This window comes from Pelophylax lessonae, assembly GCF_965119305.1.
Source record: "Pelophylax lessonae genome assembly, chromosome: 2".
In the NCBI taxonomy this organism is placed as follows: domain Eukaryota; kingdom Metazoa; phylum Chordata; class Amphibia; order Anura; family Ranidae; genus Pelophylax; species Pelophylax lessonae.
In genome coordinates this window covers 400,817,349-400,844,824 of record NC_138769.1, presented here as the reverse complement: position 1 = coordinate 400,844,824, position 27,476 = coordinate 400,817,349, and the positions used below count along the sequence as shown (strand labels likewise).

Sequence of the window (27,476 nt, the reverse complement as noted above, 5' to 3'; positions counted from 1 at the left end):
ACCTGCCACTTGCTCATCAGTACCAGAGTACCTGTCACCTGCCCAGCAAAGTACCCGAGTACCTGTCACCCTTCATACAGCCACCATGTCTAAGTCCAAAAAGGTTTATATACGTCCTCCGTTTAAACCTAAATACTGGTGTTATGGCAGCAGATAGCTGCCATAACCCTGGTATTTTTTTAAACGGTGGACGGTTGGCTTTCCGATAAGGGTGGTGGAAGAGGTGCCCCCCCCCCTCCCGCCGCATTCTGGTCCTTTTCCCCGCTTACCGGACCCGCCGGCAGCGGGGAAAACTATCCGGTCCCGGATCCTCACAGACAGGATGTCGAGTGAGGGCAAGCTTGCCCTCACTCGACTCTATGGTCTTGGAGGACCGGAGCTACGGCAAAAGTTTAAAGGTCCCTTTTTTTTTTTCATTTTTTCTATCTTTTAGTGTACTTGTGAGATCTGAGGACTTTTTGACCCCAGATCTCACAAAAAAGAGGTCCTGTCATGCCTTTTTCTATTACAAGTAATGTTTAAATTTCTTGTAATAGAAATAAAAATGATCAATTTTATTTTTTTTTAAAAAAACAGTGTAAAAATAAAAAATAATAAATAAAATAAATAGTAAAAAAAAAATTAAAGCGTCCTGTCCCCGTGAGCTCGCGCGCAGAAGCGAACGCATACGGAAACCCCGCCCACATATGTAAACAGTGTTCAAACTACACATGTGAGGTATCCTCGCGATCGTTAGAGCAAGGGTAATAATTTGAGCCCTAGACCTCCTCTGTAACTCTAAGATAGCAACCTGTAGATATTTTTTAATGTGTCGCCTATGGGGATTTTGAAGTACCAAAGTTTGTCACCATTCTTTGAGCGTGCGCAATTTTGAAGCATGACATGTTGGGTATCTATTTACTCGGCGTAACATTATCTTTCACATTATGGAAAACAATTGGGCTAACTTTACTGGTTTCTTATTTTTTTATTCAAAAAAGTGATTTTTTTCCAAAAAAATTGCGTTTGGAAGACCGCTGCGCAAATACGGTGTGATAAAAAATATTGCAATAATCTCCATTTTATTCTCTAGGGTCTCTGCTAAAAAAAAAATATATAATGTTTTGGGGTTCCAAGTAGTTTTCTTGCAAAAACAACTGATTTTAGCTTGTAAACACCAAATGTCAAAAATAGGCCTAGGCAAGTGGCTAGGATGCATGATGATGCTCTTTGGAAGTTGGGCCCCTCTATATGGCTAGGCGGTGAAAAAAAGTCTCACACATGTGGTATTGCCATACTCAGGAGTGGCAGAATGTATTTTGGGGTGTCATTTTTGCTATGTAAATGCTATGTGTTAGGAATATCCTATAAATTGACAACTTTGTGTAAAAAAAAAAAAAAAAAAAAAAAAGTTTTATTTTTTTCCCACATTTTCCAAAAACTTGTGGAAAAAAATGACATGTTCAAAGGACCCATAATGCCTCATAGAATATACGTTGGAGTGTTTGCTTTCCAAAATGGGGTCATTTTGTGGACTTTTCCATTGTATTGGTGCTCTAGGGCCTTGAAAAGTGTGATAGGTAGTAAGAAAGTTTTATGTGTATTTATGCTCCCTAAAACGCCTTATGGTGCTACTTGGACGTGGAGTCTTTTTGTGGCCAGGCTGTGTAAAAGTCTCACACATGTGGTATCACCATACTCAGAAGGAGTAGCAGAATGAATTTTGGGGTGTCATTTTTGCTGTGTCCATGCTATGTGTTAGAAATGGCTTATAAATTGACAACGTTTTGGGCCTCAAGAAATGAGATAGGCCATCAGTACATCTGGTGTGATCAATTTTCAGTAATTGGTACCATAGCTTCTAGACTCAATAACTTTCACACAGACTAAATAATATACACTAATTTGGGTTAATTTTACCAGAGATATGTAGCAGTATAAATTTTGGCCCAAATGTATGAAGAAAAATTATTTTTTTGCAAAATTTTATAATTTTTTTAAACAAAAAAAAGTGATTTTTTTTTGCAAAATTTTTGCTCTTTATTTGCTTATATCACGAAAAAAAAAAAACCCCAGTTGTGATCAAATACCACCAAAAGAAAGCTCTATTTGTGTGAAAAAAATGATAACAATTTTGTTTTGTTTGGTTACAGTGTAGCATGACTGAGCAATTGTCATTCAAAGTGTGAGTGCTGAAAGCTGAAAATTGGCCTGGGCAGGAAGGGGGTCTAACTGCTCTGTATGGAAGCGGTTAAAATGGTCCAGTGGATTACTCTGTCCCCTTCCCAGATTTGGAAGATATCTGAATCATCTTTGCAAACGAGCTGCAAATATAAGTGGTTTCAAATCCTGGCCATTTTAGGTTCTCCACACGCCCAGGAGGCAGATGTAAATAGGGGCTCGGAATAGATTGTGGAATAGCTTTTTCCCTTGAGCTGTAGACAAACAGTCAAAGCATGGTTAAAGTGGAGGTGTAATTGTTAGTTTTAGAATGCATTGTTTTTAATCACTTATCACTGTATGCCTTTATGCAGAGGACAGGGACGTTAAACTAATATTTATCAGGTTTTAACATACCAATAAAGTATCCTTTCAGCTAAAACAAAAGAGGAAACTTGCCTTAAATTTTGCCAACCAAAACTTTCTTAAAAGTGTTTAAAATACCTTTGTCCATCGGCAGAGCTTAACACCTGAATGACTTCCGATTAGTCTGTAACCTAGAAAGTGGAAAGCAGATAAGGAAAAAAATTATAATCCATCATTTAACAATTCTCTAAGCAGTTATTGCTAGCTTGTGAAGTTAATCAAATAGCTTGGCACTTTAATCTTTGCTTTTTCAAATCGAATCTGCACAGCTCGTGGATTTTTTAGCGATCCGGTTTACTTAGAAGATTTTATTATTAAAGTTGAAATCTATGCAGATATAAAAGACATACATTAATGAAGCTTTGTAATCAGTAATACATCATTAAATAAAAAAAAAAATTATATTATATTATATAATAAATAAATAAATATATATATATATATATATATATATATATATATATATATATATATATATATATATATATATATATATATATATATATATATATATATATATATATATATATATATATATATATATATATATATATATATTTTAAAGAAAGAAAGCAATGCAAGTCCCTGAAATTGACTTGATATCAGACTCCTACAATCCCTGTACAGCAGGACTGGGGCATGGGAGGAACAAGGAGCCAGTCAGTTCATGTGCTTATAGCAAGCATGTTCAAAGGAGGCCTCATTTTCCCTTGTACAGTTCCCTCCTTCCATGCACCTCATAGCCCTCTCCACTTTCGATCTTGAAATTACTCATGGTGCCCTCCCAGCATCTCTACCACTCCACTCACTACATAACTTTTTAATTTTAGCTTTAGTTCAGTTCGGGTAGAGGAATGAAGGGAGTGACAGCTCCAGGTTTGTTGGAGATGCTGACATCACATCCAAGACTGATGTGCCCAACAGAAGTCTCAGGGCTTTGGATATCTACACATGGGAGACTAACAGCTAAATATATTAACTGTACATATGATCTTATTGAAATATTTTTTAAATAGTTTGTCCTGATAAAAATACAAAAAAAAATATAGGAATTGCATTTTAGACCTTAAAAGTCCTAGTTGTCTGTAAATAATGCTGACCCTTTGGCTTTAATACTCTAAGTCACTGACTCAGACGAAGAATGTAGTTTAACCTCCCTGGCGGTATCCCCGAGCGTGACTCTGGGTGGATTTTTCATACCAGGATCGGTATCCCCGAGTCACGCTCGGGGTGGATGTCCAGAGAGCGCAGCGGTGTTCTCTTACCTTCTCCTGACGATCCAGCGATGATCTCTCATTGCTGAGACCGCCAGCCGAGATCCCCGCCACTCTCCGTCGGTCTGATCACTTCCTAGTTCCGTTCCCTGCAGCAGCAATGGGAGCGGAACTAGGGAGGGAAATTCAAAAAAAAAAAAAAAAAAAAAGTTGCACAAAACACAAACATTACACTATATATATATATATATATATATATATATATATATATATATATATATATATATATACATATATATACATATATACACACACATATACACACACATATATACATACACATTATATATATATATATATATATATATATATATATATATATATATATATATATATATATACACACACACACACACACACACACACACACACCATACATATATACACATATACATACATACATATAACGCATGAATTACAATCTAATCAATAATATAATTTTATTATATATATTATATATTATATAATAAAATTATATTATTGATTCGATTATAATTCATGCGTTTGTGTTTCAAATTTATCACATCTGGGATGTCTACTAGAGTCTTGTTTTGGTCAGGTTTAAGTCAGTAATTACTAAGAATTGTAGGCCTATAATACATAACGCCAAATTTCCATGAAAAGAATTGTACCGCTTTTGGTACAGAATTCCTGACAGAATCATACCGCCAGGGAGGTTAAGAAGTCTGAGAAAAGTCAGAGGCTGTTACTTACGGACCAGTGACCCAAAGTATTGTGTTACATTGGATAAGTCGATCTTTGCGTTTTCTGACTTGCATGGGAAAAGAAAAAAATCTACTTGTTTTAGAAGCAGACATCAGGTTTATTTGGGTGTGAGTGGATACGTCTTAAACAAATCCTTTTGGGATGATTTACACAAGCTGTTCTCTAATACAATGGGACCATCGATACTATTGTATGTTGGGCAAATATCAGTTGACAGTTACATGCTCCCATTGTTACAGGAATTCTGAAACCAATATCAACAATAACTTGACCTTGAAATATATGTCCTATGGCATGTATAATACAGCAGTGTCATCTAGAGATTGGGTTGGGGAAAGTAGTGAGAAAGGATGCACCCATGTGGGATTGTCTATCCAAACTTTCCAAATAAAAAGGTCAGCAACATAAGCTGATAGGACACCTCCATAATTCCAGGACACCTCCATAATTCCAGGACACCTCCATAATTCCAGGACAAGGAAAGTCTGTGCCAAAAGAAACACCTGAGGACGACGCTATTGCCCAACTTCCTGCAATCCCTAGTAGAGTAGAGCCTGTGTCTTAAGCCCCGTACACACGTTCAGATAATCGGATGACTTATCGTTCGCATTTTGTTGCATGATGCCAACATCGAATTAAACAATGCGTACAAACCGTATGATTTTTGTCTTACGATTCGGGAAAAGTTTCCTGGTTGCTTAGCTACGTATCAGATGGTGCAAAACAAAAAACAATGGCAGCCAGGCTTTTTCCGTGCCATTTTAGTGTTTCTGATCATGCGCGGTCTTTGTCGATGGATTTTTAGCGGACGCATAGTGTACTGATGAAACGATGTCATTCGCGGGGCTATTGTACGACAGAAGTTTTCCTATTAGTCCCTTCCGATTTTGATGGATGAACTGTGGTGATCGGCTGTCCAAAGCTGTGTAGTAACGATCAGATTATCGTGCAATCAGGTCGAAAGTGAGTTTTATCGTACCATTATCAGAATGTGTGTACGGGGCATTAGTGGATTACGTAAAGCCGCTAAAATCTTATTGTGCACCGACGATTATTCATTCTCATTCGCTATTAAGGACGGGTCATGTGAGTGCATGCATGTGGTATATCTTGAATTATTTTTCTTACAATTGTATGTACAGCATTTTTTTTGTTTTGTTTAGTAAAGCATATTAATGCACTACAGATGTTTCTATGCTTCCTTGCTTTTACTGCAAAGAACCTTAAAAGACACAAAGCAAAACAAGTATTGAAGCGAGAGGGTCAGTAGAACAGCCAGGAAACTGGCATTTTCAAAAGTAAAGGACAGCAATAAACAGCTGCCATGTTTCTCTCATAATGAACTTTACAGTGTAATGAGTTGGTTTTACTCACTAGTACATTTTAGCTGTGTATTGGCTGATACACTTGCATTGAAAGCAATGGTAAATCTCATCACCACGTTCTAGTTAGCTTCAAGATGCACCCAATTAAAATCTAAAATTATACTTTGAGCTGCATGTCAGGAATACAGCCGAACAGCTTCATACTGAATTTTCCATGTAGGCATTGCTGTAATGCATCAAAGAATCCTACTCCTTTTGGTCAGCAACAAAGTGATTTGAGAACTGTTGGCAAGCACTTAAAGTGGAGTTCCACCCATTTTTGTAACTTTAGATCTATGTAATCCCCTTTAAAACTACTTTTACCAATGGAAACTTTTTTTTTTGCTAGTAAATACCTTAATTTCTGCTTTATTCCTCCTCTCCTCACTTCCGGGTCCGATCGGCGATTACGTCATTGGGCGATTCGCAGTGTGTGCTGGGATGTATTCCATTGCAGAAATCTCGCAGTATTACCCAGGAGCTGATCTGTACTGTGTGTATTCAGGCCGTGACCTGCCCCGCCTCCGCCCCGCCTCCTCTCAGTGAGTTGTACTGTATGCATTATATTCAGGCCCTTCTCTGCCCCGCCTCCACCCCGCCTCCTCTCAGTGAGTTGTACTGCATGCATTGTATTCAGGCCGTTCTCTGCCCCGCCTCCTCTCAGTGAGTTGTACTGTATGCATTGTATTCAGGACGTGCTCTGCCCCACCTCCTCTCAGTGAGCTCAGTAAGGATATAATGCTTTCAGTCCTCGCTCACTGAGAGGAGGCGGGGCAGGCACGGCTCAGTACAGCTCAGCTCCTGGGTAATACTGCGAGATTTCTGGAATGGAATACATCCCAACACACACTGCGAATCGCCGAATGACGTCATCGCCGATCGGACCCGGAAGTGAGGAGAGGAGGAATAAAGCAGAAATTAAGGTATTTACTAGCAAAAAAAAAAAAAAAGTTTCCATTGGTAAAAGCCGTTTTAAAGGGGATTACATACAGTGGGTACGGAAAGTATTCAGACCCCCTTAAATTTTTCACTCTTTGTTATATTGCAGCCATTTGCTAAAATCATTTAGGTTCATTCTTCTTCCTCATGAATGTACACATAGCACCCCATACTGACAGAAAAACACAGAATTGTTGACATTGTTGCAGATTTATTAAAAAAGAAAAACTGAAATATCACATGGTCCTAAGTATTCAGACCCTTTGCTGTGACACTCATATATTTAACTCAGGTGCTTTCCATTTCTTCTGATCATCCTTGAGATGGTTCTACACCTTCATTTGAGTCCAGCTGTGTTTGATTATACTGATTGGACTTGATTAGGAAAGCCACACACCTGTCTATATAAGACCTTCCAGATCACAATGCATGTCAGAGCAAATGAGAATTATGAGGTTAAAGGAACTGCCTGAAGAGCCCAGAGACAGAATTGTGGCAAGGCACAGATCTGGCCAAGGTTACAAAAAGATTTCTGCTGCACTTAAGGTTCCTAAGAGCACAGTGGCCTCCATAATCCTCAAATGGAAGACGTTTGGGACGACCAGAACCCTTCCTAGAGCTGGCCGTCCGGCCAAACTGAGCTATCGGGGGAGAAGAGCCTTGGTGAGAGAGGTAAAGAAGAACCCAAAGATCACTGTGGCTGAGCTCCAGAGATGCAGTCAGGAGATGGGAGAAAGTTGTAGAAAGTCAACCATCACTGCAGCCCTCCACCAGTCGGGGCTTTATGGCAGAGTGGCCCGACGGAAGCCTCTCCTCAGTGTAAGACACATGAAAGCCCGCATGGAGTTTGCTAAAAAACACCTGAAGGACTCCAAGATGGTGAGAAATAAGATTCTCTGGTCTGATGAGACCAAAATAGAACTTTTTGGCCTTAATTCTAAGTGGTATGTGTGGAGAAAACCAGGCACTGCTCATCACCTGTCCAATACAGTCCCAACAGTGAAGCATGGTGGTGGCAGCATCATGCTGTGGGGGTGTTTTTCAGCTGCAGGGACAGGACGACTGGTTGCAATCAAGGGAAAGATGAATGCGGCCAAGTACAGGGATATCCTGGACAAAAACCTTCTCCAGAGTGCTCTGGACCTCAGACTGGGCCGAAGGTTTACCTTCCAACAAGACAATGACCCTAAGCACACAGCTAAAATAACGAAGGAGTGGCTTCACAACAACTCCGTGACTGTTCTTGAATGGCCCAGCCAGAGCCCTGACTTAAACCCAATTGAGCATCTCTGGAGAGACCTAAAAATGGCTGTCCACCAACGTTTACCATCCAACCTGACAGAACTGGAGAGGATCTGCAAGGAGGAATGGCAGAGGATCCCCAAATCCAGGTGTGAAAGACTTGTTGCATCTTTCCCAAAAAGACTCCTGGCTGTATTAGATCAAAAGGGGGCTTCTACTAAATACTGAGCAAAGGGTCTGAATACTTAGGACCATGTGATATTTCAGTTTTTCTTTTTTAATAAATCTGCAACAATGTCAACAATTCTGTGTTTTTCTGTCAGTATGGGGTGCTATGTGTACATTCATGAGGAAGAAGAATGAACCTAAATGATTTTAGCAAATGGCTGCAATATAACAAAGAGTGAAAAATTTAAGGGGGTCTGAATACTTTCCGTACCCACTGTACATCTATGTAATCCAACCTATTAAAAATGGGTGGAACTCCGCTTTAACTATTTTTTAAAGTGATTGTAAAAATTTTTTTTTTTTTTTTTAAACAAGCATGTTATCATTACCTCCTCTGTGCATTGTTTTTGCACAGGGCAGGCCAGATCCTCTTCTCTGGTCCCTCTTTGCTGCTTCTGGCTTCTCCCTGCTATCAAGTGCCACTACAGCAAGCAGCTTGCTATAGGGGCACCCAATCCACGCTGCAGCTCCGTGTGTCCTTTCAGACACAGAGCTGCCATTCGGCCCTGCCCCCTCTCTCTCCTGATGGCTGAGTTTGATTGACAGCAGCGTGAGTCAATGGCACCGCTGCTATGTCTCAGTTAATCAGGAGGCAGAGTCCAGAATGGCCGAGTGACTTGTTGACATCGCTGGATAGAGGGGGCTCAGACAAATAAGGGGGGCTGCTACACAGAAGGCTTTTTATCTTAATGCATTAAGATAAAAAAAAAAAACCTTCTGCCTTTACAACTCTAAGTTATGCCCTGACTGGCCATGTGACAAAAAGACAGAAGGCCAACAGGAGATATTCCTGAGATATGCGAGGGTATATGTAATCAAGGGACAAACTGTTGCTCTGTGTTCTCTGGTCTTTGGTCTGTTGATATAACCATGAGAATAGTAGCAGAAAAACAGACATATGAATTCCAAAATAAGATCTATACTAAAACAAGAACAGAGGAACCTGCACATAAAGTTAAAAAAAAAAAAAAAAAATTCTCGATCCCCAGCAGTTTGGAGCCACGTTGCTAGGTAGGTGGCATGCTTGATTTGCAGCACTATTTCTAAAATTCAGTTTTAACTAGCCACCTTAGCTGCATGAAATCTGTATGTTCTCCCCTTGTTTGAATTACTCAAAAAGAAAAGCATCTACGCAAATGTAATACAAACATTAGCTTGTAAGAGTCTTAAATAATTGTAAAGTCTCAAAAAAAAAAAAAAAAAATGTTATACTTACCTCCTCCTCTGTGCAGTGGATTTGCATAAAGCAGCCCGGATCCTCTACTTCTCGGGCCCCTCTACGCTGCTCCTGGCCCCTCCCTTCTGTCGAGTGCCCCCACAGCAAACAGTTTGCTATGGGGGCACCCGAGCCAAGCTGCAGTTGTGTGTCCATTCTGACATGGTTCAGCCTGCCTCCCTCTATCTCCTGACTGGCTGAGTTTGACTGACAGCAGCCAACAGCATCGCTGCGGCGTTTCAGCCGATCAAGAGGGAAAGTCTCAGACGGCCTAGGGACTCATGGACAACACTGGAGGAAGTTCAGGCTCAGGTAATTATTAGGGGGGCTGAGGGGGACTGCTGCACACAAAAGGCTTTTTATTCCTAATGCATAGAAAGCATTTTAAGATAAAAAAAACCTTCAGACTTTACAACACCTTTAAGGACTAAAAGTAATCACCTCTCACAGACACATTTACAATAGGAATACGTTTGTAACCATAGAGCTGCATTCGTAATTCTCCGAGACGTTAACGTGTTTTGTTAAGGCACCCAATCCATTTGAATGGGCTACAAACTAGTGTTCGACCGATATCGGTTTTTAGTTGCCAATACCGATATTTTGGCCATTGCATATCAGTAATCGGCCGATATTTACGTACATTTAAAAAAAAAAAAAATTCCACTTGACGGGTAACGTATTTTCCGGCGTATAAGACGACCCCCCAACTTTTCAAGTTAAAATATAGAGTAAACATGTAAACATAAAACAGTGAAAGTGGATTAAACTTTTCCAAATTCACTCTAAAGCTGAAAGGAAGGATAAAACAAACCCATGGGAGCTGCAATGCTCCACAACCCCCCTCCTGGTATCCCAATCCCCTCCACAGTCCCCCTTCTGGTATCCCAATCCCCTCCACAGTCCCCCTCCTGGTATCCCAATCCCCTCCACAGTCCCCCTCCTGGTATCCCAATCCCCTCCAGTCCCCCTCCTGGTATCCCAATCCCCTCCACAGTCCCCCTCCTGGTATCCCAATCCCCTCCACAGTCCCCCTCCTGGTATCCCAGTCTCTTCTACAGTTGTCCCCCCTTACTTGCACATTACTCCCTTTCACAGTCCCCTTTACAGCCCCCTCCCTTACCTTACACAGCAGATAGAGGATGCAGCATGTCCGAGCATAAAGCAGGAGCTGTTCAACTTTCCACAGGCAGATTGGTTGCTAGGACCGCCCCTAGCAACAACAAATCACAGGCTTTTTAACTTTGACAGCTCCTGCCTTCTGCTCGGAAATGCTGCGTGCTCTGCTACCTGCTATGCAAGTATGAAATCGGCGGCGGGGGAAGGAGGAGTCGCCGCACGGGAGAGGAGAAGACACATTTACCGATACCACAGCACTTGTCACCAGCACAAACTCCCCCCAATTCACCCCCTGCAGCCAGCACTGGAACTAGCAGTGCAGGGAGCTCAGTCTACACATTCTCCAGTTCGGCTCCAGCATCCGCCCTATAAGACGATACCGGGCGTATAAGACGACCCCCGACATGTGAGAAGATTTTCCTGGGTTAAAAATTCGTCTTACACACCGGAAAATACGGTACTGTTGTGGAGGGATCTGCAGGTCTAAAAGACCCCAAATCCCTCCTCTGCAATTAAAAGGCCGTTTTGAATGCTGTTTTTTTTTTTTAATCTGGCGCCAGTACCCGGAAGCGATGTCATGACATCAATTCATTGCTTATATCTTTAATTTGTACATATGTGAGTGGCATATTTAATAACATTTGCAAAACGGAATGATGCTATGTGACATAAGTTTACCCTCAAATAAGCAATATATGGAATATTGGCAATATCGGCCAGTTCCAGGGGGCGATACAGATATATTGGCAAAAGTCAATATCGGCCCTCGATATACATCGGCCTTGCCGATAGTCGATCCCTACTATACACACACAGGAATGGACCAAAAAAATGGATATAAAGCATTACCTTCTGATGCCACATGGTAATGGAGTGCAATGCAAAACGTGCCTCAGAGATAAGTTGCTTTACTGGAAAATTATTTAGTATAAATAAGGCTAAGATTTCAAATTCCAAATTTCAGCAAAAAATGATTTAACCAAAAAGGTATGCATGTCTAGCTAAGCCTAAAGTAGGACTAAAGGCAAAAGTGGGATTCCTGACTTACCGTAAAATCCATTTCTCTGATGTTCATTGACGGACACAGCTCCCGATTCATCCTAACCATTGGGTTATACTGCCCCCTACAAGAGTAGGACACTAGGCAGGAGAAAGCTTGACTACGCCTATGGATAGTCCCGGGGGGTATACACCCACACTCAGCTATAGGCACTCGGTTTTGTTACAAGCAGTGTCAGAAGAAAGCTAACTCCACAGAGGGGTGGGTTCTGTGTCCCATCGATGAACAGAGAAATTGATTTTACGGTCAAAATACCCATTTTCGCTTTCGTACATTGGCAGACAGCACCTGATTCTTCCTAACCATTGGGACGTCCCAAAGCTGTGTTAAACACGAGGGGTGGGGAAAAAAAAAGCAGAAAAAAATTCCCAAGGCTAACCATAGCCAACCAGGTAACATGGAGCTCATTCAAAAACCTATGGAGCTCACCTGAAAACAACAATACACCCTCAGAGGACCAGGCCCTCTAAACAGCAGTCAGCATAACCTTGCGGCCAAAAGAAGCAACCGCAGATGCCAATGCATCCACAAATTTTGTAAAAGTGTGCACAGGTGGACGCCTTGCAAACCTGCGTCACTGACGCTTGATGACGGAAAGCCCAGGAGACACTAAGTGCTAGGCCTGCTGAATTTATTCAGCGAATCGATCACGATGCGACCCTTCGTGATTCTGCATCGATTCAGGGGAACGGCTGCATCGATTAGGAAATGACGTCACCCGGCCGCGCCGTCCCTCGCCTGGGAGGAAAAAAAAAAAAAAAAAAAACAACAACAGCAGTGGTGATCGGTGCAGGAGCTGAATAAAAAGGCTCCGCCCCTTCCTCTTCGCTCTTTGACCCAAGGCGCAGCGGCAAACATCCCCAGCCGTGTAGTATTGGCATCCTGCCTGCAGCCTTGCAGCCAGCCAAGCCACTGGAGCCCTGAGTGTCCCCGCCGTCTTGCAGCCAGCCAGGACCTGGAGCCACAAGCGTCCCCATCGCAGTCAGCCAGCGCCACTTCACTGTCGTCGTCCCAGCCACCAGTCAGCCAGCCACTGGAGCCCAGAGAGCAGTGTCCTCCTCAGTGCAGTACTACTATGCAGTGCACAACACACACACAGCAGGTACGTACTACCACCACCAAGTCAATAGTATAACAAATAATGAGAGTAGTAGTTGAGCACATTTAGTGGCCTCTCTCAATGAGGGGTGATGTCTCTGATTGGGGGGGTATTATATGTCTGATGGGTGGGACTCTCTGGTGGGATGGGCTATTATGGGGGTCTCCATCTCTGGGGCGTATACATATTTTCAGTGAAGGGGACTCTGTCTCTGGTAGGATGGGGATATGGGTCACTCTTGGGGGAAGGTCTGTGACGGGAGGCTCTGTCTCTGCTGGGGGGATGGGGGCTATGATGGGTCAGGGTCTCTGTTTCTCTGTGGGGTAGGTCTGTGATGGGGACCAAAGACACTACGTTCTGCGGTGAAAGGGGGGGGGGTCTCTGTGTCAGCTGTGGAAAATGGGGGGTCTCTGTGTCAGAGGTTGAAAGAGGGGGTCTCTAGGTCAGTCAGCTGTGGAAAGAGGGGGGTCTCGGGCTCAGTTTGCCGTGCAAAGGGGGGGGTCTCTGGCTCGGTCAGCTGTGCAAAGGGGGGGGTCTCTGGCTCGGTCAGCTGTGCAAAGGGGGGGTCTCTGGCTCGGTCAGCTGTGCAAAGGGGGGGTCTCTGGCTCGGTCAGCTGTGCAAAGGGGGGGTCTCTGGCTCGGTCAGCTGTGCAAAGGGGGGGGTCTCTGGCTCCGTCAGCTGTGCAAAGGGGGGGGTCTCTGGCTCCGTCAGCTGTGCAAAGGGGGGGGGTCTCTGGCTCCGTCAGCTGTGCAAAGGGGGGGGTCTCTGGCTCCGTCAGCTGTGCAAAGGGGGGGGTCTCTGGCTCCGTCAGCTGTGCAAAGGGGGGGGTCTCTGGCTCCGTCAGCTGTGCAAAGGGGGGGTCTCTGGCTCCGTCAGCTGTGCAAAGGGGGGGGTCTCTGGCTCCGTCAGCTGTGCAAAGGGGGGGGTCTCTGGCTCCGTCAGCTGTGCAAAGGGGGGGGTCTCTGGCTCCGTCAGCTGTGCAAAGGGGGGGGTCTCTGGCTCCGTCAGCTGTGCAAAGGGGGGGGTCTCTGGCTCCGTCAGCTGTGCAAAGGGGGGGGGTCTCTGGCTCCGTCAGCTGTGCAAAGGGGGGGGTCTCTGGCTCCGTCAGCTGTGCAAAGGGGGGGGGTCTCTGGCTCCGTCAGCTGTGCAAAGGGGGGGGTCTCTGGCTCCGTCAGCTGTGCAAAGGGGGGGGTCTCTGGCTCCGTCAGCTGTGCAAAGGGGGGGGTCTCTGGCTCCGTCAGCTGTGCAAAGGGGGGGGTCTCTGGCTCCGTCAGCTGTGCAAAGGGGGGGTCTCTGGCTCCGTCAGCTGTGCAAAGGGGGGGGTCTCTGGCTCCGTCAGCTGTGCAAAGGGGGGGGTCTCTGGCTCCGTCAGCTGTGCAAAGGGGGGGGTCTCTGGCTCCGTCAGCTGTGCAAAGGGGGGGGTCTCTGGCTCCGTCAGCTGTGCAAAGGGGGGGGTCTCTGGCTCCGTCAGCTGTGCAAAGGGGGGGGGTCTCTGGCTCAGTCAGCTGTGCAAAGGGGGGGGGGGTCTCTGGCTCAGTCAGCTGTGCAAAGGGGGGGGGGTCTCTGGCTCAGTCAGCTGTGCAAAGGGGGGGGTCTCTGGCTCAGTCAGCTGTGCAAAGGGGGGGGTCTCTGGCTCAGTCAGCTGTGCAAAGAGGGGGGTCTCTGGCTCAGTCAGCTGTGCAAAGGGGGGGTCTCTGGCTCAGTCAGCTGTGCAAAGGGGGGGTCTCTGGCTCAGTCAGCTGTGCAAAGGGGGGGTCTCTGGCTCAGTCAGCTGTGCAAAGGGGGGGTCTCTGGCTCAGTCAGCTGTGCAAAGGGGGGGGGTCTCTGGCTCAGTCAGCTGTGCAAAGGGGGGGGGGTCTCTGGCTCAGTCAGCTGTGCAAAGGGGGGGGGGTCTCTGGCTCAGTCAGCTGTGCAAAGGGGGGGGGTCTCTGGCTCAGTCAGCTGTGCAAAGGGGGGGGGGGTCTCTGGCTCAGTCAGCTGTGCAAAGGGGGGGGTCTCTGGCTCAGTCTGCACCGGTGAGAAAGGGGGATAAGGTCGCTGTCTCACTGTCTGTAGACTGTTTTTACAGGTTGGAGACTGGAGATATGGCTGTGTTATGGGGTCTGAGAAGGGAGTGACAACTAGGGGTCTCTGTATCTCTGGGTGGGAAGGGAAGGGTGGCTGACTGCAGTCTGGCAGTAACTGTGATGGGGGCTCTGTTTTTCTGTTATATTTTGTGCATTAAGGAATGCATTTCAGGTCTTAAAAAAAAAAAAAAAAAAAAAAAAGACAGCAGATATTCAGATAAGGTATCGTATCGTTACACGAACACCTACAGAATGAATGCAATGCATTCATAAAAGACTGACATACACATTAATATATTTTTTTAACTTTATAAGAATATTTTTTTAACTTTATAGGAAACTTGTTGCTCGTTTGTTGCGGCTTAGTTTACAAGTCTTTTTTTTTTTTAGCACTGAGAGTTTGACAACTTATGTCATCCGTCTCCATCACATACGTGGTATGTTAATGGCAGAAGGAGAAAAAGAGCGAGAGATTTAAAAAAATGCACCTAGCGTTTTAACCACTTCCATACAGAGCAGTTACGCCCCCTTCCTGCCCAGACCAATTTTCAGCTTTCAGCACTCTCACACTTTGAATGCGGCACAGGGGTGTAGTGGTTATCACTTTCACCTAGCAGCAAGAGGGTCGCTGGTTGGAATCCCAACCTGACACTACCTGCCTGGAGTTTGCATGTTCTCCCTGTGCCTGGGTGGGTTTCCTCCGGGTACTCCGGTTTCCTCCCACACAAAGACATGCTGGTAGGTTAATTGGATCCTGTATTTAAAAAAAAAAAAAAATTGGCCCTACTATGTATGTATGAATGCGAGTCAGGGACCTTAGATTGTACACTCCTTGAGGGCAGGGACTGATGTGAATGTGTAATGTATATGTAAAGTGCTGCGTAAATTGACAGCGCTATACAAGTACCTGAAATAAATAAATAAAATTACTCAGCCATGCAATGCTGTACCAAATCAAATTTTTATTTTTTTTTCACACAAATAGAGCTTTCTTTTGGTAGTATTTAATCACCACTGGTTTTATTTTTTGCGATATAAGTGAAAAAAAGAGCGAAAATTTTGAACAAACATGTTTTAGTTTCCATTATAAAATTTTGCAAATTAAGTCATTTTTTTTTCACAAATTTAGGTCAAAATTTATACTACTACATATCTTTGGTAAAAAAATAACCCAAATTAGTGGTCATTTAGTTTGTGTGAAAGTTAGAGTCTACAAGCTATGGTGTCAATCATTGAAAATTGATCACACCCAATCACACCTGACGTACCGATGGCCTATCATTTCCTGAGGCCCTGAAATATCAGGACAGTACAAATACCCCCCAAATAACCCCTTTTTGGAAAGTAGACATTCCAGAGTATTTAGTAAGAGGCATGGTGAGTTTTTTGAAGTTGTAATTTTTTCCCACAATTCTTGGGAAAATGATTTTTTTTTTTTTTTTTTACACAAAATTGTGATAAGTAATTCCTCACACACAGTACATACATACTTGCAATTACACCCCAAAATACATTCTGCTACTCCTCCTGAGTATGGCAATACCACATGTGGTATTACACAGCCTGGCCACATACAGAGGCCCAACATGCAAGGAGCACCGTCAGGTGTTCTAGGAGCAAAAATTACACATATAATTTACTAACGACCTATCACACTTTTGAAGGCCCTGGAGCACCGGGACAATGGAATTACCCACAAAATGACCCCATTTTGTAAAGCAAACACCCCAACACAATCTAGAAGGCATGGGCTGCAGATAGGTACTCCGGTACTCTGGTGACAAGTACTCTGATGGGATACAGAGAGGTACTCTGGTGACAGGTACTTCAAAGTACCCGAGTTCCTGACACCATCAGAGTACCTGTCACCACGAGAGTACCTGTCACCACGAGAGTACCTGTCACCACGAGAGTACCTGTCACCACGAGAGTACCTGTCACCACGAGAGTAGTACCTGTCACCACGAGAGTACCTGTCACCACGAGAGTACCTGTCACCACGAGAGTACCTGTCACCACGAGAGTACCTGTCACCACGAGAGTACCTGTCACCAGCCCATCAGAGTAACAGAGTACCTGTCACTAGCCCATCAGAGTACCTGTCATCAGAGTACCTGATGGGCTGGTGACAGGTACTCGGATACTCTGATGGGCCGGTGGGACCATGGGACCCAGGCGGCACTTAGGCCCCCGGCCGCCTCTTCTCTTCGGCTATTGCTATAAAAAAAAAAAAAAAAAAAAAAGGTTCCCGGCCAGCCTGACATGCACACTGCGCATGCGCCGCCGCTTGGAAAAGTCCGTAAACGTTCGGCTATTTCCAGGAATAGCCGAACATGTACGGAGTTTACCGAGCGGCGGCGGCGCATGCACAGTGTGCATGTCAGGCCGGCCGCAGACCTTGTGCCGACGTTGGTTTCCCCAGGCACTCTGCTCTGATCGGAACTCCGCCTCTTGCCTCCCCAGCACACAGATTCTGCCCCTCCAGGGGCTGGATTCTGCACTCCAGCTCCGCCTCCCCAGCCATTTATAAATCCTAAGGCTGCAGGCATACTACAGAAGATGCAGTGCTGCGGGCATGGTACATGCCCGCAGCCTCGCATTCTCATGCACCATGCCCGCAGCCCCGCATTCTCATGCACCATGCCCGCAGCCCCGCATTCTCATGCACCATGCCCGCAGCCTCATGCACCATGTCCGCAGCCCCGCATTCTCCTGTACCATGCCCACAGCCATGCATTCTCCTGTACCATGTCCTCCACCCTGCGTTCTTCTGTACCATGCCCGCAGCCCTACAGGGCACTGTGGCACTATAGACAGTAGAAAGCCTGGTGTGCTCATCTGCCCAGTGTCTACTGCTCTGTCCTGCTCTTGCTGTCACTCCGTACACACTCACACCCCTCTGACTGCTTTCATCGTCCTATAGAATGTGGGGGCCTCTTGGACAACCCCAGGTTTCGCTACCTGTTGACACTAGAGTCACGTTATAAGATACCGTCAGGCAATCACTTTATAGAAAATGTTATACCTGCACTCTACCACGAAACCAAAAGCGAAACCAAAAGCTCAGGTAATTGCGTCAATGAACCAAGCCAGTCGAGTCGCAATAATGTACGATTCATGGACTTCAGTCATGATGGAGTCCTATGTTACAATAGTAATGTTACGCTAGTAAGGACTGGCAGGTCTGGTCACGCGTGTTGCAAATGAGAGCCATTTAGGAGTCTCACACGGGTGCTCATCTGGCAGAGCTACTGTCTCATGTCGAGGCAGAATGGCAGCAGTCCGATAAATCTGTAGTGCTTGTGACCGACAATGCGGCAAACATGATAGTTACAGCTCAAGTTGGTAAAATTTCCTCATGTAAAATATTTCGCCCATACACTCAATCTTGCATGTCAGTGGGCCCTGAAAGGGGCCACGCTCTCCTGGCTTCTCGGCAGAGTGGAACGAATATCCACATTCCTTCACCGCAGCACTAGAGAAACAGAAATGTCTGGGCCTGAAGAATCATAAGCTAATAACTTATGTGCCAACAAGATGGAACAGCGCATATGACATGGTCGATTGGTTCTTAGAACAACCACCTGCAGTCTGTGCCACCTTGCTGTCTCCAGAAGTCAGAAAAGGAGAGTCTGATCTCTGCACTCAATGAAATAGATGTGTCAAATGCAGAGGACGCTGTGAGTGCGTTAAAGCCAATGCAGCATGCAACCTTGCTGATGTCAGAAAAGCGCAACCCAACAGTGTCTCTCATTGCCCCTCTAAATGCACAACTGCTCCAAGGCAGGAAGCACATCATGGGAGACACACGCATAACCCACGAGATCAAGAATGCCATCAAAACAGATCTCCTGAAGGAGGTACAGCACTGAGGCCGAGAAGAAGATCCTTCATACAGCCTCTGCACTGGATCCTCGCCATTCAATGTGATTAGAGGAGAAGCGATTTAACCTCAGGCTACCCAAAGGGTTTTTTACAGTAAGGACAAGATTGTGGAACTCGCTTCCACAAATGGTAGTAACTGCGTGGAGTATGGCTACTTTTTAAAGACTCTTGGCCATACATCTCCAAGATCAAAACATTCAGGGGTATGGGAAATGAATACGTCCACACATACCTACACAGGTTGAACTGGATGGACTATTGTCTTTATTCAACCTCCACTACTATGCAACTATGTAAGGGACTGCCATTTATACTCAGTCACTCCTCTGTATATCTCCAATCTCTCCTCTGAGGAGGCTGCATCTTTGGAGATGATTTGAATTTTATCATGTTTCCTCCCTGACGGCTAGTAGCTCAGCTACATTGTTTAAGCCCTGCTTCACTGATGGGGTGCGGGAACTGCATTGATTACTGTGAAAACTGTGCGGTTTCCACACCCCATCAGAATGAATCAAACTCAGGCAGTTCAGTGTGTGCTCTTATCCATTTCTATTATCTTTTGTTCAAACACAGATTACATCTAATAGGACAAATGTGGATGAAGTGCCTAGGGGAAAAGTAACTCTGGAAGAAGAAATAGGGGACAGCCATTCTCATCCCAAAAGAAAACGCCACATCGCTGCTCATGACTTTGCTGGGACAGTCTTTTACTGAAACTGAAAGTGCAATAGAACCCAAGACCCCCCTATGCCAAGGCAGAAGAGGAAATGGAAAAATATTGTAAAGCCCCACCTCTGCCTCTCACTGAGGACCCTTTGAAATGGTGGTGTGAGCATAAGGTCATATTTCCCCTGTTCTCTCAGCTTTCAAAGCAATACTTGTGTATCCCAGGTACAAGTGTATCTGCAGAGCAGGTTCTCTCTACTGCAGGAGATGTGATAACTGCAAAAAGAAGCACCCTCAAACCAGAGCATGTGGATCAACTAGTGTTCTTACAGAAAAAAGACATGTTCCCAAATGCTAAGCATTGCAGTAATTCATTTTGTTTGGGGGGGGTTAATGATTTTTGGCACATCCCGGAAGTGCCGTCTGGTCTGCCCACTGCCATTCAAACCAGTGTTTTTATAGCACTGAGATGGTTTATTTTTTGAAGATAGTCCATATTCCATTGTTTAACACTAAGTGTCTAGGGGTTCATTTAACCCTCAACCAAATAAATACTAAGCGTATTTCCTTCTAGACAACTGACACCAAGCCACGGTGACACCATTAGAGGAAGAAAAATCATTGAGAGAAAAAAATCGTAAATTGAAGCTTAAAACCTCAAGTAAATCTCATCTGTTATTGGATCACAAATAATACACCAATTTTTTGGTATTGGATGTTACTTGTATGTGTAATATTACTATATTTGTGAGTTTGTGAATGTGACCCCATAAGGATTTCCTCAAGGTTAAGCTTCAGTTGACGATTTATTCTGTCAAGGATTTCATTCCTCCAATGGTGGCTTGGCTTCAGTTACAGGTTTAATCGACGTGGTAGAGTGCAGGTAATGTTTTCTGTAATGTGACAGTGTCGTGACAAGAGCTTATAACACAGCTCTAGCATCAACTCAACACACTGTTTAGCTGAGTGGCAGGGGCAAACAATCATCACAGTGAACCTGGAACATTTTATATTTTTTTACAGCTTTTCTGGTACTGGAGATGGAGAATGGCTTGTTTCAAAAATGGTCCATTCTGAATGTTCACACTAAGTGTTTGTAGGGGTTCCCTCAACCAAACAAATAATGAAAAGGTAAAAGTGTATCTGGATAACTAAAGGCAAGCCAGCCATGGTACAGGAAGGAACATCCTTGAAAGAATAAATCATACATGGAAACCTTGAGTAAAATCTTTATTGGATCACAAATACACACAAAACTGACCTAACTTCATGTGCCTTGAGTTGTTCCAGTGCGAACCCGTCTCATGATTCTGATTCAGACAATCAAGTGTGTTGTGTGTATATTTGTGATCCCATAAAGATTTACTCAAGGTTTAAGCTTCAACTGACGATTTACTCTGTCAAGGGTTTTCCTTCCTCTAATGGTGGCTTGGCTTCAGTTAGGTGTAATCGTGGTAGACTGCAGGCAACGTTTTCAGTTGAATGACTAAGTGACAACTCGAGAGCTTCTATAACTCCCCACTAGCAGCCAACTCACTTGAGTTGACTGGCAGTGGCAATCAGTAAACCTGGAAGTTCTGCAGCACTGTGTTCCAGGTTCACCTTGATGTTTGCTACTAGTCAGGAAGTTCTCTGTTTTGTAGAGGACAGGTTATGGCACACCTGGAATTTATTGCAACGCATATTCACAAAGGATTTATATCTTGTTTTGTGGGAATTTATGATGACCATTTTGACAAGAATATTAGCTTGGCTGGCTGACCTCTATCTTGGCTTTAAAGTAGAACTATAGGCAAAACTTGTTTTTCATTTTGGATAGAGCAAGGGAAGTTTAATTATTACACCTGTAAGGTTTAATTTTTGCCAGGTTTGTCCCATTGTGGAAATCTAGCTTCACTTTCTGTCCCAAACTGAAAGGGAGAGGAAATCCCAATAAACATAACATTTGGGGGTTTTTCTTTTTACTTTCAATGAGAATGGTAAAAACACAGGACAAATAGGGTTAATCTCTCCAGCGCAGACATAAACAGGAATAAACACTGACAGATGTTCTAATACATCTCCTCCATTCTACTCAAAATCAAAAATAAAAAGTTTTGCCTTTAGTTGTACTTTAAAAGGTTTAGATATTTGTATTAATATTTTCTTTCATGAATAAGTAAACTGCACTACTACAGTTTGATGCCATACCATTTTACGGTTACTTGTAACTAGTGGTGTTGTCTGTCTCGGCTATGTTCATTTCAGACTTTCCTATATGCATGCAGGCCACGGCCAGGGTCAAGGGAAGTGTCCTTTAAGAGCAGATGAAAATAAAAAAATTATTCTTTAAAATTGTTTACTGCTTTTTTTTTTTTTTTTTTTAAGTTTTGAAAACCATTTGGCAGTGGGCTGGGCATGGGCAGTAATCATGATGCACCGTGATGCATTGTGGAATCAAATAGAAATCGTTCACATGATAAATCCTAAGAGAATCGTTTTAACCTCAGGCTACGCAGGGGGTTCTTTACAGTAAGGGAAGTATGTCTACTTTTAAAAGACTTTTGGACATACATCTCAAGGATAAAAACATTCAGGGGTACGAGAAATATTCACACCTACACAGGTTGAATTGCATGGACTATCGTCTTTATTCAACCTCAACTACTATGTAACTATGTATGTAATCGAATTGTGAGACCAGTGAAGATGCACAGCCCTACTAAAGCGCGCTAGTAAAGTGCTCCTTGACAGGGAAAGGAGGAGCCTGAGCCCTAATGCAATAGGCCTGAATTACCCTATTTCCTTCAGATGTATAGCCTGGGACACAGGGAAGGAAACACAAGGTCTTCCTTCAAATGACAGTCAGAGACCACCTTAAGAAGGAATGACGGACAGGGGTGAAGCACCACCTTATCGTTGTGAGTCACCAATAAGGGGAACATCAGGATAATGCCGCCAGTTCTGACACCCTGCACGCAGAGTTGATAACCACAAGAAAAGGCCACCTTCCAGGGCAGCGCAAGCAGGGAAACCTCCCGAATATTTTCAAATATAGGCTTCTGTAGAGCTGAAAGCAGCACGGAGCCCGCACTAAAGGAACCAAATGTTGAACACCCTGAAAAAAAGGCACGCGTCAGGGAGTGTGTGAGGCCAAAGGTCGTTGAAAAATGACTGCCAAAGCCGATACCTGGCCCTTGATGGTACTCGAGGCCAATTTCTGTTCAATCCCCCGTTAACCTTACTTTAAGATCTGATCCACCGAAAAGGAGCGAGGATGAACCCAAAGAAACACCACGCAATGTACATCTTCCAGGTATGATGGTAGATCCATCTAGAAGTAAATTTCCTAGCTGTCAACAGTGTAGGAATCCCAGACTCAGACAAACCTCCATCCTTCAGCACCTGGCGTTTAACAGCCAAGCCATCAAAGCCAGCGACTGTAAAGCAGAATGGAAGGTTGGAGGCTAGCCGTACCCGACCAGCGTACCAAGACGGGCGAGGTCAGTATGGATGGAATGCCTTCTGCTTTGATCCTGCACAGGAGTGGTGGCAGAAATTTGAGAGGGCTGGAACGAAAATCGGTCAGCCCAACTTAGAATGCTGGCTACTTACTGAGCTGCCAGGACACTACTTCTGCCCCCTTGGTGATTGACAGACCAGGGCCATGGCATTGTCCAAATTAATTCGTACCAGACACCCCTGAAGACGAATTGTCCAATAAGCCAAAGGCTGATCGCTCGGAGTTCCAGAACATTAAATGGGCAGTCTGCCAGAGTCCAGACCCCCTGAGCGCATCTGTGCTGACCCGAGGAGCAGAGGCGAGACCAAAGGCCCACGCAACAAACTGATAATGGTCCTCGCCTGTGGTAAAGCAGAGGAAGCGTTAGTGACCAGCAAATATTAGAATGGGCGAGTAGGCATTAGAATGTGCGAGTAGGCATCCTTGATGACGATAGAAGCAAGAAGAAATCCCCCTGATGTAACGGACGGCAACACGCGGAACTTCTGTACTCGCAAAAGTGAGGTCCAGAATTGGACGTACCTTGCCTTCCTTCCTGGGAACTGTAAAGAGGTTTGTGTAAAAACCCCATAAAACGGAAATTGGAACCATAACTTTTTGAAGGAACAAGTCTTGCACTACCCCAAAAGAGACCAGTAAGTGCTCTTGGGAAAAGTGCAATTTTGAAGAGAACTCGATCTTGTAGCCTGACAAAAAAAACTGTGTGGACCCACATGTCCTATACTAGGGAGGTCCATGGATCCGGAAACAAGAGAAGATGTCCCCCCACCCCAGGAACGGGTGAGGGCAACCCTTCATGCAAAGGCAGCTTTGTCCGCAGGTCTGGAAGAGCCAGCTTGTGGCTTGCCAGACTAGGTCCTCTTGGAACCTTTGGTGGAGGCCCCGACTTGTGATCCCTTGTCTTGAGACCCTCAGGAATGAAAAAATCTCTTCTGAGCAAGGGAGAATGGCCCACGTCTACGATGGGGCTCCTTGCCCTTGGTAGCCTGCGGGAAAAAAAAAAAAAAAGAAGTACTCTTCCCCCCCCCCTGTGAGCCCCTAACTATGTCTTCCAAGGAAGCTCCAAACAGCCAATCCCCTACAAGGGTGAAATCAGATAAGGCCTTCTTAGAAGTCTGGTCCGCAGACCAGTATTTCAGCCAGATAATACGTTGAAGGACCACTGCGGATACAGACAGCCTAGAAAACAAAGGAGCCGCATCCAAGAGGCATCACAGATAAACTATAGCCCCTGAACCAACTGATCCGCCAGCTCCACAAGGACAGGGGGGAAGTAGTTTCCCCTCCAGGTCCCAGGGTAAAAGTATAGCCCACTCGGTCATAGCTTGCGACGCCAGGGCAATGGTAAATACCATCCTAATATGGCGGGCCAGAGCCTTCGCCCACCTATCAGCTGTATATTTAAAGGCCGGGGACTCCCCAACCAGAATGAAGATAGCTTTAACTAAGGAAAAAGACGAGCCCACTACAGGTGGGACCGTTCACCTTTAACGCAATCCCCATAAGGACACAGCAAGCAAAAAGCGCTTAGGAATCACTACATTTTGGACAACCCCACTGCTTTGTGACAATGTTGTCAAAGTGGGAAAGGGAACAGTCACCGTTTAGGCGGGCCAGTGGTTGCCAAAAGGAACCAGCGCCTCCGACACAGCATCAGTCGCAACCTCCATGTTTAAAGTGTCACGCACTGACCCAAACCGCCTTTTCATGCGTGGCTAGAGGAGCAGAGGAATCATCCTCACTACCTGAGTACTCAAGGTGTGTGGATGCAGACCCAGTAGGGTCGCTATACAGCTGCAAGAAAAAGTATGTGAACCCTTTGGAATGATATGGATTTCTGCACAATTGGTCATAAAATGTGATCTGATCATCATCTAAGTCACAATAGACAATTACAGTCTGCTTAAACTAATAACACAAAGAATGAAATGTTGCCATGTTTTTATTGAACACCCCATGTCAACATTCATAGTGCAGGTGGAAAAAGTATGTGAACCGCTAGACTAATGACATCTCCAAGAGCTAATTGGAGTGAGATGTCAGCCAACTGGAGTCCAATCAATGAGATGAGATTGGAGGTGTTGGTCACAGCTGCCCTGCCCTATAAAAAACACACACCAGTTCTGGATTTGCTTTTCACAAGAAGCATTGCCTGATGTGAATGATGCCTCACACAAACGAGCTCTCAGAAGACCTACGATTACGAATTGTTGACTTGCATGAAGCTGGAAAGGGTTATAAAAGCATCTACAAAAGCCTTGCTGTTCATCAGTCCACGGTAAGACAAATTGTCTATAAATAGGGAGAGTAGCAGCAGTGCAGAACTTTCTTTAAGAGTGGCCATCCTGTAAAGATGACTGCAGGAGCACAGCACAGACTGCTCAATGAGGTGAAGAAGAATCCTAGAGTGTCAGCTAAAGACTTTCAAAAGTCACTGGCAAATGCCAACATAACTGTTAGCGAATCTACAATATGTAAAACACTAAACAAGAATGGATTTTATGGGTGGATACCACAGAGGAAGCCACTGACGTCCAAACAAAACATTGCTGCACATTTACAGTTTGCACAAGAGCACCTGGATGTTCCACAGCAGTACTGGCAAAATATTCTGTGGACAGATGAAACCAAAGTTGAGTTGTTTCGAAGAAAGAAAACACTATGTGTGGCGAAAAAGAGGCGTAGCACACCAACATCAAACCCTCATCCCAACTGTGAAGTATGGTGGTGGGGGCATCATGGTTTGGGGCTGCTTTGCTGCGTCAGGGCCTGGACGGATTGCTATCATCAAAGGAAAACTGAATTCCCAAGTTTATCAAGACATTTTGCAGGAGAACTTAAGGCCATCTGTCTACCAGCTGAAGCTCAACAGAAGATGGATTGCAACAGGACAATGACCCAAAGCACAGAAGTAAAACACAATGGCTTAAACAGAAGAAAATACACCTTCTTAAGTGGTCCAGTCAGAGTCCTGACCTCAACCCGATTGAGATGCTGTGGCATGACCTCAAGAAAGCGATTCCCACCAGACATCCCAAGAATAATGCTGAACTGAAACAGTTCTGTAAAGGAGGAAGGGTCAGGAATTACTCCTGACTGTTGTGCACGTCTGATCTGCAACTACAGGAAACATTTGGTTAAGTTATTGCTGCCAAAGGAGATTCAACCAGTTAAATTCAAGGGTGCACTTACTTTTTCCACCTGCACTGTGAATGTTTACATGGTGTGTTCAATAAAAACATGGCAACATTTCATTCTTTGTGTGCTATTAGTTTAAGCAGACTGATTGTCTATTGTTGGGACTTAGATGATGATGATCAGATCACATTTTATGACCAATTTGTGCAGAAATCCATATCATTCCAAAGGGTTCACGTACTTTTTCTTGCAGCTCTATACTAAGCTCACCCAGAAAACAATCATGGGAGGCCGGCAACTGCAATCCCACAAAGGGGACACCGACCAAGGGCCCCCGAATGGACCACCTACTGGACCCTGGGGGGGGGGGGGGGGGAACAACAAGGGGGTCGCCCTCCGAGCCCTCCATAGACGCGGACCCGGACATGCAGGCAGGGTACCCTGATGGTCTCACAGCGTTAAAAGGGGCAGGTGCCCCACACAATGGAAAGGCTGTCATTTAAAAATGAAGCGCCCCCACAGTGCCAAGCTGACCACATGGCCTAGCAGGCTGCAAGCCGCGGCCTAAATTTTTTTGGACGTCTAGGCGCTTGGTCGTGAGCCCCAATAGAGCTGACCCCCCAGGGGCAGCAAAGGGGAGGGCAGATGCCCAAACAGGAGGCAGTGGCTTCAGCCATCCTCACAGGGGCCACCTCACGTAGTTTCCGACTAGTAGGTTGCAACGCCGCGGTCTAAATTTGACGGTATCCGGCTGCGTAAGGCTCGTTCCGCGCATGCTAAACTATCCACTCTCCCAGCCCAACAACCGCAGCAGGGAGCCCAGAGGACATCCCTGTCCTAGTCACCAATGCCCAGGGTGCGCACCAGGAAAACCCGGTAAAGCAGTAACTCCAACCAGCCCTCCCTTAAGAGCATGTGGCAACAGCCAGCTCATAATGTCCCCCGGGGGGCCCAAAATACCCACAGTTACCACTGAAATTTTAGAGGGGCTGGGGGGGAGAAGGAGAGGAACCAGGTGTCCCACTGTCCCAGGGAGGGGCCCATGTCCACCCCAAAACCCTCAAGTAGAGGGGGGGGGCAGCTACCTACCATATCAGGAACAGGGTGGGCACAGCTCCATCATAATGTGGGTGCTGTCGGCCAGGAGAAACACTGCAACTCAGGCTGAGGCTAGGTCATATGCGTCCTCACGAGACATTTTAACTCGCAGGCCAGCCCCTGTCCAGTGGAGCTATGTCGTGGCCAACCTAGTGCAGGGCTGCAGTCTGCATGCTCTTGCTGGCCAGACTGGGGGGACCCTCTGGATCTAGATTATCCAGTCAGTCACCCAGTCTGGCAAATGATTGTAGATTCTGACAGGAACAAAAAAAAAAAAAAAAAAAAAAA

At 45.0% G+C, this 27,476-nt stretch overlaps 1 protein-coding gene across 1 annotated transcript in view; it reads right to left on the bottom strand.

The window, feature by feature from the left end:
* LOC309547200 (S-adenosyl-L-methionine-dependent tRNA 4-demethylwyosine synthase TYW1-like) overlaps positions 1 to 27,476 on the bottom strand; it is a 287,271-nt gene that overhangs the window by 138,231 nt on the left and 121,564 nt on the right. The window contains exon 9 of the mRNA XM_082246996.1: positions 2,644 to 2,696. Within this exon, the coding sequence (XP_082103122.1) occupies positions 2,644 to 2,696 (53 nt within the window). The remainder of the gene's footprint in view (positions 1 to 2,643; positions 2,697 to 27,476) is intronic.